General features: G+C 32.5%; 1 protein-coding gene across 3 annotated transcripts in view; it reads right to left on the bottom strand.

The window, feature by feature from the left end:
• The window catches only part of LOC132733811 (uncharacterized), a 38,754-nt gene that overhangs the window by 15,213 nt on the left and 5,249 nt on the right, over positions 1–18,292 (bottom strand). Inside the window, exons 1-2 of one of the 3 annotated variants that reach the window (XM_060720501.1) lie at positions 14,370–14,546; positions 13,498–14,089 (exon numbers count right to left, since the gene is read on the bottom strand). The exons of 1 other annotated variant lie outside the window; for it this stretch is intronic. In XM_060720501.1, the coding sequence (XP_060576484.1) occupies positions 13,892–14,089; positions 14,370–14,420 (249 nt within the window). In that variant the 5' untranslated portion in view covers positions 14,421–14,546 and the 3' untranslated portion in view covers positions 13,498–13,891. Of the gene's footprint in view, positions 1–13,497; positions 14,090–14,369; positions 14,547–18,292 lie in introns of those variants that run through there. One more of the 3 variants, XM_060720499.1, reaches the window with a different exon arrangement.

The raw sequence follows: 18,292 nt of genomic DNA, 5'->3' as shown, positions 1-18,292 counted from the left end.
TTTTATAAAATGTAAGGGAAAGTCTTTATTTTTTTCAAAATAAAAGGTCCCTTGGGTTATTGCGAGACCCAAAACTCTTTTAAGTCATTAAGGTTTGCAGAAAATAAAATTGGGGACAGATTTTCCACTTGACGGACCACATAGTTACTTTTGAAAATTGGAGATATGCTGTTGTTAATAGAAACACAAAACTTGATGTTCTGGTACATATAATACATGATTTGTAGTAGTTTGCCATTAATGCAAGTTAAAAGTGATTTTTCCAAGACCGGTTAAAAAGAATTAAATGAACAAACCAGATTTTCCTTTTTTGCTTTAAGTTTATCAATGAGAAATTTTAATATGAAAACATGATCGGTTGTTGAATACTTTTTGCCTAATCCGGCTTTGTTCTCGTTTAAAATGTTATCGCTGGTTAAATACGTATCTGTTCTAGACTTTCATTTAATACTGCCATGAAAAAAAAATCCTCAGCAACTAAGTAAAGTTATTGGCCTATAATTCATGGGGTCACATGATGAACCTTTCTGTTTATATAACGTGTATTCCGGAATTTAAAAATATCGCACAAAATGGCAACTATAAATTACTAGTAAACTCTTTTGTAATTTTAAGGTTTCGTTATAGATAAAATCTTGAGGAGATGCTGCCTTTTAATTTGACTTTTTATCAATCATTTTTATCATCATTTCTTCCAGTAATTAAATAGAAATAAAATCTCTGAATATGACAAAAATTTTGCTGATTTTTTATTAATTCTAATCAACTTATTTCACCATATTTAACAACGATTTTCAATAACAAAATTGTTCAGGTATATACCCTGACGTTTGGAGTAAAGGTAACGAGTCAACGAGTAATTAGATCTCATTGAGCAGATTGAAGTGCTAAAGAACCGTAACTCTGCCTTTCTTACTTTTTTAATTATTGGCCTTTATTTTTACGCTCAGAACTTTTTCCGGGACATTACTCTGCCTTGCCTACATTTTGAATTATTGCCTTTTGTTTAGTTTTACTTTAAGACATTACTCTAAAACTAGAAGAGATATGAACATGAAACTTTGTAGGTATGTAGATCTCATTGTGTAGAAGTGCAGTGCTAAAGAACCATAACTCTGTTTTAATCTAAATTTGGAGTAATTGCCCTTTGTTTATTTTTTCACTTTGAACTTTGTCCGACACATTACTCTAAAACTATAGGAGATATCAACACGAAACTTTGTAGGTTGATAGATATAATAGTAAAGAAGTGCAGTGCTAAATAACCATAACTCTGTCTTGCCTAAATTTGAAGGTATTGCCCTTTGTTTATTTTTATATTTTGAACTTTGTTCGGGACATAACTCTATACAAGATATCAACATGAAATTTTGTAGGTAGATAGACCTCATTAGGTAGATGTGCAGTGCTAAAGAACCATCACTCTGCCTTGCCTTATTTTGAAGTAATTGTCCTTTGTTTATTTTTACACTCTGAACGTTGTCCGGGACATAACTCTAAAACTATAAGAGGCATACACTTTAAAGGTAGATAGATGTTATTGGATAAATGTGCAGTGCTAAAGAACCTAAACTCTGCTTTGCCTGATTTTGGAGTTATTGCCCTTTGTTCATTTTTATACTTTCAACTTTATTCGGGGGCATAACTCTGAAAATGTAAGAGATTTTCAACACGAAAAATTTTTGGCAGATAGAAACTCAATTTAATAAAAAAGGGAAATGCAAAAAAAACCCTAAATTTTGCCTTGCCCCTTTTAAAATGTGGAGTTATTGGGCCCTTTGGGGTTTATTTTTTTCCAAAAATTCTGTGTCCCAAAAAATATTCGGGAGCATCACTCGGGTTTAACCCCGGGTTTTTGTTTAAAAAAAAGGGGATGGCTAATCCTAAATTAAATTTAAGGGATAAAAATTTTTTTGGCACATTTTTTTCTATTGATAACTGATGGGGAATCTTTAAAGAGTCCTTTAACGATTTAATTATTTGGCTTCAAAAGATAAAAATAGTTTGAGTGATTTTATGTATATTTTAAATTTCAAAAAAAAAATTTTTTTAAGAAAATTTTTTTAAAAAATCTAAATTATTTTTTATTTTAAAGAAAAAATAAAAAGGCTTTCGACACGGTTATTCGGAAATCTGTGTGGATTAAAATAGGTCGATCTAATATTAGCTGCAAAGTCGTAACTATTTTGAAATCTATTTACGCAAATATTTTTAAGCTTGCGTTTAAATTTCTCGAACATGAATGTGTCCGACATTTTTTATGTTAGTAAGTATTCAATTTTGGTGTCAAACAAAGGGAACTACTCTCACCGTTACTGTATTTTTGTTCCTCAGTGATATTAATAATTGTTTCGATTTAAATAACTTAACTGATGGTGAGTTGAACCAGTTATCAATGTATATGTTGATTTTTGCGGATGGCATTGTTTTATTTACGACAAATGCAGACAGCTTGCAAGTCCAACTTGATTCTATCTATCAATACTAGAATAAAATGGGAGCTTAAACACAATGGGAAAACAATCAAATTCTTTTGAATTGTTTATCAACGGTCAGAATTTAAAAATTGTAGATATTTTTTTATTTAGATGTTAACTATTTACACAGGAAATATGAAAAATGCTGTTAAGGTGCTCTCTCACCAAGCAGCTCTCAAAGCATATAACAGTCTTCTGCCATTATTAAGTAATCTTGGTATACACCTATTGATTCTCTGGTTATACCTTATTTATTGTACGCTGCAGAAATTTAAGAATTTAAGGAAATTGATAAACTACATATAAAATTTTGTAAACATATTCTTGGGGTTCGCAAACAATCCTCAAATTAAGCAGTCTTAGGAGAATTGGGTCGTTTCCATTTGTCAATTTCAATGAAAGAGAGAGCCTTGAAATAATGAATAAAAATAATTCGTAATCAACATATGTCGATGTATAGAATTTTAAGAGAGGAATGTAGTTTTTTCAGAACGCAAATTTTTGGTCATATGAAATGTAAGCGTTAAAGTTAAGGTTTCAGTGACATATGGAAAGAAATTACTTTTCCTGCGACTTTTTACCAGTTATACAAACCTGGAAAATAGAGATTCACAATGTAGTTAAACTTGAATACTATAAACAATTCAAAGATGATTTCTACTATGAAATATATTTAGACATTTTAACTAATATTTAACAAATAGAGCTCTATACTAGATTTAGGATATCAGCACATAATCTTGAAATTTGAGTAGGAAGGTATACTGGCATAAGAAGATAAAATCGTATCTGTAAACATTTTTTATCAGTGTCAGTTGAATCTGAGTACCATTTTTTATTATGCTGTAATAAATATTATGGTTTATGACATATACATTGTGCAAATAATGTTTGGCCTTCAGTCTAAACGTTGATTAATAGTATGTCATCAAATCGTAGAACTAGTATTGTCAAATTGCAAAACAGAAAAATAACGGAAGCTTTTAAATCAAGAAATTTAACCCTTGAGCATAATGCTGCTTCTTAGATTTTATTTTCTCTGTGAGTTACTTTTTATTAATGTTTGATAGTTGGTGATTATCTATTAGTCAAAGATTATATGTAAAGTTATTTGTGTAATATTTATGTAAACTATATGTCTAGACCATATTTAGTATATGTAAATGGTCAAAAGAATTTGAAATGCATATTTGCTAATAAAAGAAAAGAACTAATCTGCTCATCTTTGATCTGATCACAGTTGATTTTTACTTGAAAAAAACAACATTTCAATGGTAGGTTTTAAAATTAATGTCTGAAATGTGCAGATTATTTAATGTTATGTAGATTTAACACTTTGATTAGTAAAGGTAATCTAACATTATAAATGTGGATAGTATAATTATTAGGTTACTTGTAACATGTTTGTAACAACATACATATAGTCTCCTATAATTCTTAATGTGAATGACCATTTACGTGTATTGTAAGTTTTATTGAATATGTATTTATATCATATGTACATGTATTTGATGAAACTTAAATAAACTAATAAGCTATACTGTCTTGTATCTTTTTGCCGTTTTCTTTGTATGTTTATCTTTTTTATTAGTTGTCACACTATTTTGAATCGATGGAGGATAATTGTTTAGATCGTAAATGAAAGATTTAAGATAACTAGCTTCCTAAAACTGATTAAAAATATTAGATTAATACAAAACAACAGCAGAAACAGAAAGATGGTTGGAGGAAAAACTTGCTATCAGAAAAGATGGGATCGGAGTTTTACTAATACACATGGACCTCACAAAAAACAATTTTTAATCAAATAAATTCATTTTTTATCTATATGATTCACATTGCCTAACTTCAGTATGTTTTGACAAAAAACTTACTTTACAATGTCACCAGACTGAGCAATTACCATATGTAAAATAAAAAAACCATATATTTAACCATCTCCAAGTTTGACTTTAATTTATTGAACACTTCTCAGTTTTCATCTAATAAAGCTGAATAGAAAATGAAAAAAATGAAAATGACTGAAGTGGTTGAAAAAGGGCCAGGAGTAAAAATTACTTGAGTCATCGTTTTGATTGATCATGTGATATATATGGCGTCAGTTGTGTTTTTTCCTGACGAGACGTTTATTTCTGAAATGAAGGATTTATATATCATATTTATGAATACGCACTTGATCATTATGTGTTATACGAAAGATTTATTAGTTCTGAATTGGAAATAAAGAAAAAACAAAGTAGTGGAAATATTTTTGAAAGGGAGAAAAAATACTCTAAGATTTTCAAACCAAAAGGTCTGTCAGAGGATTCGGAAATTTCATTTAGCGACAAATTCTGTTTTATCTTGTATAAGTAATAAGTACGGCGTAGGAAATGTGTTTGATGGACCCTATAAGGGCTCGAAAATGTCAAGTGAAGCCACCGGCCAGCCGAGAAGGGACCCACTAACGCTGATATCCTAACATATTTAGAGAAAATAAATAGAAGAAAACGCTGTTGCGGTGGCATAGTTTTATATTAGTGAGATCGTTTTAAAAAATGGCATTGAAATATTGAAAAATCATGACCTTGGGGTCGGCGATTTTGACACTAGGGACAGAATTTGAACAATTTCTGTAGAGGACCTATAGATTATATCATATAACAAACATCAAAGCTCTTAGTCTTGTGCCTTTAGATCAGATGATTTTTAAATGTTCATGTACATAATGAATGTCAATGACTCCTGGGGCGGGTCAATCTTGACCCCAGGGATATAACTTGAACAATCTTGGAAGAGGTCCACTACACAATGTTTCATGCCAAATATTTAACCTCTAGCCTTTCTCAATTCAAAAAAGAGATCTTTTAAGTATTTACTACATACATGTGAGAAAAACCTTTGACCCACGGAATTGGGGCAATTTTGACACTATGGGTAAAATTTGAACAACCTTTGGTAAGGCAAACTTAGAGGTAGAGGACTTATGGTGATTTTATACCTTATATTAAAGCTTTTAGTCTTGTAGACAAGAGGTTTTTTAGGTTTTACTGTATTTGAATAATTAAAATCAGTGACCCCCATGGGCGTGGCCAATATTGACCCCTTGACTATAATCTGAACAATCTTAATAGAGATCCACTAAACACTTTTTAATGCCAAATAAATAATAATTGTTATTGTCATAATACTTTTCATTTCAGAAAATATAAGTGTTTTGTAATACATTTGTAGTTAGGTTTAAACCATGTATATACTACCATGAAATTCCACTCTCTTTTATCTATTACTTAGTCAGTATGTAACCTGTCGAAGTTATTAATAGATTAGGAACACTGCCCATTGGTCAATTCCAAGTGGGTCTTACATCACTTGCGCATGCATTCTCTCTTTGTATCTCTCTGTCTCTCACTGACCTTTGGAGTTAATACAATTATTGACTAGAAAATAAAAAAAACATTACGCATGTCTTTTCAAGCGAGAAATATTGTTGGCTTAATTTGTGAGTCAATGATATCAAAATTTCAGCCATAATATTCCAGATACGCTCAGGAGTACCTGTATGATTGAGCGACTGTTTCGCAACATGGTTGAAATTTTCAAAATATTTTGCAGCGAAAGGTTTTCGTAGTTGACTGTACAGTACTGTACATATAAGATGACACTATTTTAGAATGAAATGGCATATTGATTCTTTTCAGAAAGTCGTTAACAAAGTCATAGCATGGGGTATCATTTTGAGAGTTTTTTTGTCAGATTTGAAAGTCTTGCCGGTGGTGGTGTTAGTAGGTTTCACTCCTTATCACGGCAGTAAGCCACATTGATTTTACCAGTGCACAGTTCAGAAAGAGCAGGTGTTATGTTGTAAAGTGACCCCCATAGAAAAATGACCCCCGGTCATTATTTTTTATAGAAATAGCGTCCCCTTCTATAAAATACTCCCTTATATATAAAATAATGACCCCCTATTTTCAACTGTAAAATATTGACCGCCACCTAACATTACTCTGTAAAGTCAAAGTCATATTACAAATACATATACGTGTTGTTGCTGTGTCTGTTGTTGTTGTGCATGTTGCTGCTTTTGGTAGTGCTGATGTGACTGCCGCGACAACAGCTGACAAAACAACGGCAAAACTTAGATATCCTACTCAGAAATAAGCAAAGATCTTATAAAAATGAAATTTAAAGTATTAAATCTCCTCTCTAAAAGAGTGTTCATTGACAGTGAAAACATAGAGTTTTTCCATGTTAACACGTGGCCTTTCGCCAAATTTTGGAGAAAAATTGTTGTTTTGTGGCATTTTTATTTTATTTTTTAATTAACCCTTTACCTCATAAGCATATTGTAAAAAATGACCATTTTCATAAAAAGCCTCCTGTTACAAGTTCAAACTGTTATGAAAAATGCTTCAATACTTATGAAACTATGAAAAAAGTTCAGTACTGATGAAACTTAGCACAAATGTTGACTGGACCATAGCCTCTGTAAAGCCCGCCTGACACAGAACACGGTTGGGCACACAAATCCCATAAGGTATACTAGGTTATACACGGGTTGACTGGTACGAGTATTGAGCCCCAACCGTGCCTATGGAGATTAGTTGGTACGAGTTAGACTCAAATGTAACACGAGCATGTACGAATTAAGCACGGATGTACTCGGTCAAGCAAAGTTTGAACACGATTTACAGACGAATACATACGACTGTTGTACGGTTCGAAGTACGGTTATGGTACGATTTAACACGACTTTTACTCGATTAACTTGACTTTCACAGGGTTGACATCCCGCCGACTTTATTTCGAGTTATGCTCGAATTATAACATATTCGTGTATGTTTTGAAGATCGTTCAGCACGACATTATTGTTGTGCTTGTGGTATTTTAAGTTTCTACTTTTCGGCATTTTCTAGTTGGGTGGTTCCAATATTCCTACTTGAATAATGTTGAATCACCCTTAGGATATGTTGCCTGCTTTTTAAATTTGTCTTTTGGCGTCTTATCTGTGATACGCAGGCTTCATAACCTCTGATCCCCTTTCAAAATTCCATTTTTTTTTAGTTCCGCCCATTGTTTTCTCGTTTAGGGCACACGCTTTTTATTACTTGGGGACCATACGCCGCTTTTCATGGAATGGCACGGAAGTGTCACATTGAAGGTTCCATGATAACCGCCGTATGAACACATCTGCGGATGTTTCTAAATTCAAAATTTTACTATTTCATGTTTAAATGTTGAATTCTGCTAAAGCCGGTGCTAGGGGGCGTGGACGACAACTTGCACTTTCCAGTACCGTCCATGAACAGGCTCAATCAAACCGAGCCTGCAACATTTTCAATTTTGCTGTGTTGGGCTTTCTTTAGGGATTCTGTATTTATCTATTTTATGATCACATCCGTGTTATTTGTGCCGTGTGGCGGCTGTAAAAAGTCTCCCCGTACATTTAATCAATGATGTTATATTTTCGATCCTTGAAGATCGTTCAGCACGACATTATTGTTGTGCTTGTGGTATTTTAAGTTTCTACTTTTTGGCATTTTCTAGTTGGGTGGTTCCAATATTCCTACTTGAATAATGTTGAATCACCCTTAGGATATGTTGCCTGCTTTTTAAATTTGTCTTTTGGCGTCTTATCTGTGATACGCAGGCTTCATAACCTCTGATCCCCTTTCAAAATTCCATTTTTTTTAGTTCCGCCCATTGTTTTCTCGTTTAGGGCACACGCTTTTTATTACTTGGGGACCATACGCCGCTTTTCATGGAATGGCACGGAAGTGTCACATTGAAGGTTCCATGATAACGGCCGTATGAACACATCTGCGGATGTTTCTAAATTCAAAATTTTACTATTTCACGTTTAAATGTTGAATTCTGCTTAAGCCGGTGCTAGGGGGCGTGGACGGTAACTTGCACTTTCCAGTACCGTCCATGAACAGGCTCAATCAAACCGAGCCTGCAACATTTTCAATTTTGCTGTGTTGGGCTTTCTTTAGGGATTCTGTATTTATCTATTTTTGATATAGATTTATAAATTTGATGGCTTGGCTTCATAAATTTTTCAACGCAGAAACGCCCATATATACATCATTAATATCAATAAATGAATAAAAAGATGAAGCAATGTAAAATGTATCTTTTTTTGCTTTGGAGCTGGCATCCTAGTATGAATACCTGGGAGACATGGATAGTGCCTGTGGGCATCCAGCTCATCAGGTTCGGCAGGGTCAGCAGGTTGGAGTGGTCGACGGGCCTGAATGGCCCTTCTTGTATTCATTCTGTGCGTCGGAACCTTCTTCTTTGGATGTTTTCTAGTGTGATACTCTGGGTAGATCTAGCATTTGAGTGTGGTTGCATGTAGTTGTGGTCTTCGTTTTGTATTTCGTGTTTGACCGTACAAGGCGGTGTGAAACCGTGTTTATCCGTACTATACCGTGTCTGTCATGTATGATTCGTACTTGAACCGTATTGGTCGTATGGCGATCGTATGAAATCGTACGTGCACTCGTGTAATCGTACCGTAATCTTGTGACATTCGGGTGTTAATCGGGTGTTGGATGTAGGACTTGGGGACGGTCCTGAACGATTCCATACGATAAATATACGACCTTGATACGGTTGGACACACTCGTTGAGTGGACTTCATATACGGTTGCATATACGGTCTCATACGGTCTCACGCGGTCTCTTACGGTTTTGTACGGTCGTTTATACGATCATACACGGACATAGACATCCGTACCAGTTTTTAAAAAGTTTACCGCCTCCGTGGTCTAGGGGGTTAGAGTCGATGACTTCTAATCCAGTTACCTCTCTGGCGTGGCTTCGACCGTATAAGCCGTGTGTTCTGTGTGAGACGGGCTTAACAGCATTCTCAATCTTTAATTTACTGTTACCATGGCAACGGGGGAACGTCTCAAAATTGTCAAAAGTCACTATTTTGTATTGTCTTTTTCCATCAAAACTTATTTCAAAGTGTTGCAACTTCTCAATGGATTGAGATAGAGTAAAGGGCTTTTCAGCGTTGATTACACGTTACCTTACGATCGACCTAAGGCCATTCCTAGCCTTCACATTCGCAAACTTTTCTTGGCAATGAGCGGGGCTGCCACCCTTTTCAAACCCCCAGACGGAAGGAGGCACATCTTCCTTCTGGTTACCCCTTGATGTACATTTTGGATGGGGGCGGCGCCGAAAAAATGATGACGTTTTTATCAAGATTTCTCAAACGAAAATATGTCTTTGGGGCCCAAACAGGCCAATTTTTAACTATTTGAGGCCTAAAAAGAGGGGTCGAAAGTGCGTTGTATCGCGTATATATGAGGTAAAGGGTTCAGCTGTTAAATGCATGAAACGCCGGTCACTGGAACTAGCAATGAACATAAATTGTGCCTTATTTTTTTGAATGAAAATGCTTATATACTTAAATCAGAAGATTCAAGCGTTTCGTACATTTTACTTGCTGTAATAATTTTACTTAAAACAAAACACATTTTAAATCATATTTGAGTCAATAAAAAACCTATACACAAGGCCAACTATCTACAAATGAACCTTATAATTTCCTCGAAGTTTAACCGAATGTTTATTTAAATAATACTCGATCTGTTTAAAAGAAACAAAATATCGCGCACTTTTAAAACCATTTTACGTCCGTCATAAGGTTCTCATATACACCCCGTGAATTAGGAGTAGTGATGAGATTGATAGTCAAATAGTTTTATAACCTTTAAGCATATAGATCGTAAGTAAAAAATAAGGGTTGTAGTCAAATGACATATCTCCCGTCGTTGTCATTTGTAAAATAAAATGCTATTTATCTTTATGTATAGATCAAATTCATGTATATACTTCTGCAGACTGAGGCTAGGCTTTGGTTATGGTATCTATCCCCGAGAGTTTGAAACAAATCCTTCCAATTTTAGTGAAAAGATTCGGCCAAATTGTTGAACGGACGCACAGACACACGCACGCAATGACAATTGATGATAAGTACATTGATAGTTATCTTTCAAAGAATCCAGTAAGTGTTGTATAGTTTGGGTTGGGGTCGTTATTCTACAGGGGGTCAATATTCTATATGAGGGTCATTTTTCTATGTGTAGGTAGTCATAATTTTATGACACCCAGTCATAATATTATGAACGGGGATCATAACTTTATATAAAATATTGACAGAGGGTCATTATTTTATAGAGGTCAGTTTACAAAGTTACACAGGCGGTCAAGCAGTTTACCAGTACTACATGTAGTTGTCTTAACATCCGCAATAGCACATTCGGTAAAGTGATTGTCTAACATATCAGAGTTCCGTTGTTCGATCCCTATTGTTGCCATTGTTTTAGACTTTTTCTTTATTTTTGTAGTATATTTTAATGTAAATGGTGCAGTGCTTGCATAATTGTGTACACGGATATATAGCAACTTAGAAACACTGTTTTGTCTCGATTTGTATTGAAATACGGCATTGAAATTGCATTTATTTATTTTAATCCGAATGAATTTTAAATATTATTTAAAAAGAGTGTAGACTACAACATAATATGTGCAAAACATTAAAACAAAACGAACGACATAAAAAACGAATCTTCAAATACAATTAAAGAAATGGTGTCTTGTTGTTAATATTTCATTATTACCTATTATATGCATTGCTTAACTCAGATTTACTAATGTTTTTAAACAAATCAAACATGTGTTTACAATGTGTTAATTTAGAGCATGTTGCTGAAGAGAGTAGCGGTTTCTTTTGCAAACTATAACAAGGAAACAAATATAAAAAGCTTTTGAGAAATAAAAATGATAGCATTTCTGAGACATGTGCAAAAATATGACATGTCAATTTTTGGAAAAATACGACATGATAATTTTGCATTAACATGTATAAGATTGACTTTTTTGGAGTGTTACCTGTTCTATTGTTATAAAGTACGCACTCTTAAGTCATTATGTAATTGATTAAACTTTACATTTTTCTGATGGCGGATACATGAGATAGTAAAATACAATATCAAGAAGAAGAAATACCAGATACTAAAGTAGTTTATTAGATGAGTTGACCACAGCTGGTCTAGACTTGTTAATAATATTTTGTCCTAATTTTCTATTCATAGTTTAAACCAATAATTTGATTATAGTTTTCCTTTGTATATTTTGACCGAATTATTTAATCCGTTATGGTATCATTTTTCTATTGTATACTTTAGACCATATTTATGTGACCCCTAATCCTTTATGGTCGTAATTGTCTATTGTCTATTTTGACCATTATCATGTTACCCTAATCCTTTATGGTAGCAATTTTCTATTCATAACTTTGACCATTATTACGTCACTTATGTAAACAAATTAAAATATATCATTTTCTATTTAAAAAATGGACTTAAAAAATGTGTTGGGTTTTCTATTCATAAAATTGACACCACTGATGTCATTAAAACATGTAGAGTTTTCTATTCATAAAATCGACATCGATGATTTGCTGTAAAGAATGTTGTAGATAATTGGATTGTGTTATCACTGAACAGTCAACACTTCTAATGCTGAGTGTACTAAATTTACCTGATTAAATAGCTGTTAAGGGCAACCTGTATCAACTTGTTCATTGATAAAAGTTTTACTGTTATCTAAATATAGATGTAACATGTCGAGTTTTCTAGTGAAAAACTAGACATGTTTTAAGATGTATTAGTTTCCATTGAAAAATTGAACATCAAAAATATGTTAGATTTTATAGTCATAAAGGTGACATGTCTTGTTATCTATTCATAAACGTGACATGTCATGTTTTCTAGTCATAAACGTGACATGTTACGTCATTATGTAAACAAAGTCACTGTGGATCCCCCCATTCATCACACATGTATTGAAATTAAACCAATTCTATTAAAATATTAAAGACGTACTGTATTTTTGTACGAGATGATAAGATTATATAACATAATTTAGATTTATTCATATGTTGACGGCAAATTACCATATGTGCCGTTTACAATTGCTATGAGATTTACAACAAATGTATTTTTTTCACGATATCGTTATCATATTTTACTGAAGCGTTTCAAAATACGTGTATTCTTTCATAATACAAAACAGAAATAACGCATATCCTTTCATGCAATTAATCCCATTTTATACGTGTTATTTTGAATGTCGCTATCAGCAAAGCTTTTATATATGAAAGGTATATAAGAATAAAAGGATTTATTTTACATGAACAACTAGAATCTTTCAAATGGAGTACCCTGTTAACCTTTTATTTTATTTTTGTTTCTGTCTCGATTTAGCTTTTTAAAGATGTTGATATTAAAGAGTCTGGGACAACTGTATTTAAATGTGATTACATAAACACAAAAAAAGAAAAACGAAACTTACTATAATCAAGACGCATTATAAGCCTTGTTTACTAACCGCTCTTCTAAAGTATATCAGTACAATACATACAAATTGACTCAAGTTGATATTTGTAAATAAACAATAATATATGTGTAAATACATAATGATTATTATCATTATCACAATATATATGATTCCTGTTGACTCATATGCCCCTGGGCCGAGTGCTATGTTATGTCTTCATGTAGATATATATTGTAATAGATATGCACATGTCACGATAATAAAATATAAATTTACTTACTTACAACAGAGCCAAAACCCTTTTCAGGGCTTGTACAGTATACATCATTTTACAAAACATAACACGTAATATATATTAAAGACAACAATTATCAGCCGCATACTAAATTAATTTATTATGATAAATTGTTAAAAGCTATGCATTAGTTTGGTTAAATATACAAATTATAAATGCAATTACAATATGTGTCTGTTATATCAAGATGCGAAGATATCAGTCTTATTGATTGGTATGTGCGTGCTTAATTTAACTTATTGACTGTTACTGATGAAGAGTGGTTAAAAAGTATCGATATCACACTTTTCACATTCTAGTTTTTTATTGTAACTTTTTGTTGTATTTTATTTACACTTTTGTTTTCAACGTGTTTAACAATGAAAACTTAAATTGTTGATTGATTAATTTAACCAAGCCTCTATTTTTATTTGTAATTAGACAATTATCCCTTTATATAGGTAATAAACAAATCAATAGAAATTTCAAATGGAGCTTCATATAGCATATTGATTACAATGTTTTATACACAATCTATTACAGCCACACACTCTGCTGGTATGTGGTCTGTCACCGGAAGCTTTATCAAAACCTCTTGAAACTTTGTAGCAAAGTTCCTGGCCTTAATGTTATCATCGCTCCCTGGAATATATGGTGGTATAATTGGTATATAACTGTTGAGCACATCTGGCAGAGTCAAATCAATAATCTCACAACAAGGAACGAGCTGCAATAGTTTAGTCAAGTTGATAGACACTATCTTCCTTAATCCAGTTGTACCATGTGCCTTTGCATATTGTTTTCACTTGTCTGCAAAGTCCATAACTGCAGTCTTTGATTTACATGTTGAAACAAACTGAGTGCTCAAATATCCGTTTGAGACGTGTTCAAACACGGTGAACATAGCAAGTGGGTCTTTAGCTATTAGACATTCCGGGTTTTCACCAGGTCTAAGTACACGATACACAATCATACTGGTATTTATCGGATACAACTGTGTCTGCAAATAAATTGTTATTTTCAAAATGACGAAACATCATTCATTATAGAACTCAATATTTTATATTTGGTACAATTCATCTTAATTGTATAAATATTTTTTTGTACTGACTATAATCATTTTACAATTAGCGACGTAAAGGATATTCAAATTTAAAGTTTCATATATGCAAGTGAAAAAGAAATAGGTTTCCTACAAAATATTATTCAATTTGACAGCTTTGCAGATGACGAAATTGTTTCATATTAAGCAGAATTACACGATTTATTCAAAACGTTACCTGAAACGTTGGAGAAAATGCTTGAGAACTCAACGTGCACGCCACCGACATCCCAAGATCTGTCAATATAAAGATGAGTATGAAGTTTATGTAATACTCCCTTATCTCTCGGAAGATTAATCTATGTATTTGATTTTAAATATTGTTGAGTTCTGTCTTCGATGATTTTACTTCTTCTTTCGATTTTGTTTTTATAACATAACTTCCTTGTTAACAATCTTGTCATGTTATCTAGGGTCAATTTTATTTTATACAAATATCATCACGGTTTAACAAGAGAAATGTGAAAATACAGCAATTACAGGGCCGCATCCAGAAATTTTCGACTGGAGTGCTTAATTTATGTATCAGTCATCAATTAAGAGGCGTTCTGGGCCCCCCAGGAGAAAAATTAAATATGCATGGTAAATTGTGGCTCTGGTTGATTTCAAGTGCACATTTTAAAACAGCAGTGTCTACATACATATTTTTCACGAAATTTCAGACTTAATAGAACATGCAAGGTAGGGTTTTTTTATTGTAGTTAATTTTTGATGAAAGAAAATCTACAAATAAAATGGATGTTTCTGATGAATTTTCACGAACACAATTTAATATTCAGTTTTTACAATTTTAGTCATATGCGCATGAAAGAGCGTTAAATGTCAGTCTTTCTTTGAATATTGAATAATGGCTTGCCTTCTGATGCATTCTCGGGTGCACAGTTTATAATACATGTTTCTACATTACCCTGTAGATTTCAGACATGCAATGATATTAAATACATACGTTTTATAATTTACGGAACTTTCAATTTTTTGAACTTATGGCTGACGGTCCGTGAATACACTACCGGTAATTAAGTGAAAGGTGGTGGAAGATTTTTGTCAATGCACAGAAGACGAATATGAATGATATTGCATACTCAGGACTTTGATGATATTTTACTCTTTATGTGCTTTTTATTGAAAATTATGTGTATAAATTTGATCATGTACAACATGGCAGAAGAGCTGTTTGTGCTTTGACTTAGATTCAGTTAATAATATTTGACAGTTTCAAAGCATCTAGAAAGTTATTTTAAAGCGTATACAAGTACATTTGTACTTCGATCAGGCTCGGAATCGGACTCCATATTTCTTTGTACAGTAAAAATATAAAAGTGATTCTCTTATTAATTGTAAGTGGTTATGATCACTGAGTTAATATTATGATCACTGAGTTAATATCTCACCAGTTCTAATTCCGACGGATATATGCTTGAACTATCAAGCTAACCAGGGTCTTTCAATTTGAAAGACCCTGAGCTAGCTTGCGGGAGTGGTTCTTCTTTGGAATTGTTAAAAACATTTGGAAAATTTAGAAGTCGATTTTCAACAAACTTAATCGGTTAAACGTGATCCCGACTAAATATTGTTTTAAATAATTTTTGACAAAAACAAGGTTCTGGTAAATGATCAATTAAAATTGATAATGAAACGCGATCGCCCCATCGATTTGATCCATCCGGTCAGATGTTTCGTTACAGATTTTACCTGGCGTATTTTCTTTGTGTGTTGTGCGTTACTGAAGGTTGTTGGTTGGACTTCACTTACACCCTGTTCAGTAAATTTTCTATTTTCATTTTATATGAAAACTAGTTCAAGTATGTTTGCATTGGCTTTATATCAGTTTGTGTCGCCTTGGAAAACCATGTTTTTTTGTTTGTTTGTTTTTGGTTTTTTTGCAAAAGTAACCAGGCAACATGATGATTTCTTATTGTCTTGAAATCTGCACTTTGTTTGCTTCCATGTAACTATTTGAGTGTTAGCATATTTTCGTTTTAACTTAAATGTCCCAAAAAGGGGAATTGCTTAAGTCGCCGTATTTCTACATGAGATGAGCCCAAAAAACTCTACAATAACCGGCAAACTCAGGGAAAATGTACTAAGATATTTAGAAGAGCAAACAGATTAAAGTAAAATTACATGTTATGTGCGAAAAATGACTGATTTTGCAGTATTCATCACCATATTTCTGCTGCGTGACTGACGTATTGAGGGTTATTTATGTGTTTTTCATATTTTGACCTTTATTTGGTTATTTACGTCGATTGAAAGTGCTATCTGCAATGTGTAAATCTTTCATTTCACAATGTTTAACCTAATAAATAATAATAACTTTTCAAAATTTTCATGAAAAAAGTAAATAAAATAAACATGATTCTGAAGGCAAGCTACTTTAATGGTTCTACTCTAATGACAACAGATTAAGTGACGTTATTCTGCACATGGCACTTGCGTAAGCTAAAATTGAATAATTGTATAATCTGTTCGTTAGATTGTTATTTCTGATTTTATTGATATGTCAATTATGAATTAAATATAGCACTCATTTAAATATTCGATCCCATTAAGGTTTTGTCCGTGTAGTTTACGAGAATTAATATTGAGTATATAACTAATAGTTTGACAGTCGCATCGGCTTAATAATGAGGTTGTCGTTACGTACGCAATAGCACAGTCGGTTAAGTGATTGTCTAACTTATCAGAAATATGTGGTTCGATCCCTACTATTACCATTGTTTTAGACTCTTTCTTTGTTTTTGCAATATATTTCAATGGAAATGGCCGAGTGCATGCATAATTGTGTACACGGATATGAAGCAACTTAGAAACACTGTTTTGTCTCGATTTGTATTGTGTTTTACGGCATTGAAATGACATTTATTACTTTTAATCCGAATGTAATTCAATTCAAATATTAATTTTTTAACCCATGAGAAAAGAGTGTAGACTTAACCATAATATTTGCAAAACATTAAAACAAAACGAACGACATAAAAAATCATATCTTTCTGCCAACATCTCACGGAACTTATCGAAAATGTAGAGAAGATTAAAATAGCATGCAGTTGACAGTTGAATAAAATCAAGCAATACTAACATTGAAGGTGAATATCATTTTGTAACCACATGCAAACAATTATTCCGGCCTGAGAAACAAATTCATACAAAAATATTATGTTGAAAACCCGAACACGTATGAATTTATTGATTTATTTAGTTAAATTTGGGAAAGTTTATATCACAAGCATTTAAACGCAGGGAATTAAATCAATATACACAATTACAAAAATAAATTGTTTTCTTTTGGTTATATTTTTCCCCTTTCATTCTCTATGTATTGCTAAGGGCACATTATGCCTCATAAATTACTATTGATCAATGTTTTTAGAAAAGTCAAACATGTGTTTACAATGTTTTAATACTAGTATTCGATTTAGAGCATGCTGAGGAAAGTAGCGGCGAAATGCAGTAATGTGTTGTAAAGGTAGCAAAATATAAAAAATACATCACTAAAATTACCAGTATACTAATTGCCAACTAAGCCAGGAAGCAAAGATAGTTCAACTATAAGGCAAATATGTATTTTTGGAAACTGTAACAAGGTAACAAAAATAAAACTTTTGAGAAATAAAGATGATAGCATTTCTGAGGCATAAAGGACCTTTAATGCAATCCAAATAACAAGAATGTTCTTTATACACAACTTGACTTGCGTCGTTAGTATAAGTATGTATATTGGTGAATACTCATCTTAATACATAGAGGATATTCAAGTTTTTTCTATAAATACATGATTTATTTTCATCCAGTGGTATGAAAATAAATATTTCATGAGTGGCGGTAGCCACAAGTGAAATATGGTAATTTTCATGCCACAAGATGAAAATAAATCATGTATTTATAGAAAAAACTTGAATTTTCTGTTTATTATATACATTTTTCTCTTTTTTTGCGATAAAATTTGAAAGACTTTCCCTTAAATTTTGTGTACTGGCAGAATTTAAAAGAAAGTAGTCCGGCGAGACACCAGTGAAAATACGGAAAATATGTTTCACTGCAGTGAAAAATAAATTTTTACAGTGAAAATACGGAAAATGAAAATATGCATTTTATTTC

Source organism: Ruditapes philippinarum, unplaced genomic scaffold (genome assembly GCF_026571515.1).
Source record: "Ruditapes philippinarum isolate M1 unplaced genomic scaffold, ASM2657151v2 ctg1680_1_1_1_1, whole genome shotgun sequence".
NCBI classification, from domain to species: Eukaryota; Metazoa; Mollusca; class Bivalvia; order Venerida; family Veneridae; genus Ruditapes; species Ruditapes philippinarum.
This window is presented reverse-complemented; position numbering and strand designations above follow the sequence as displayed.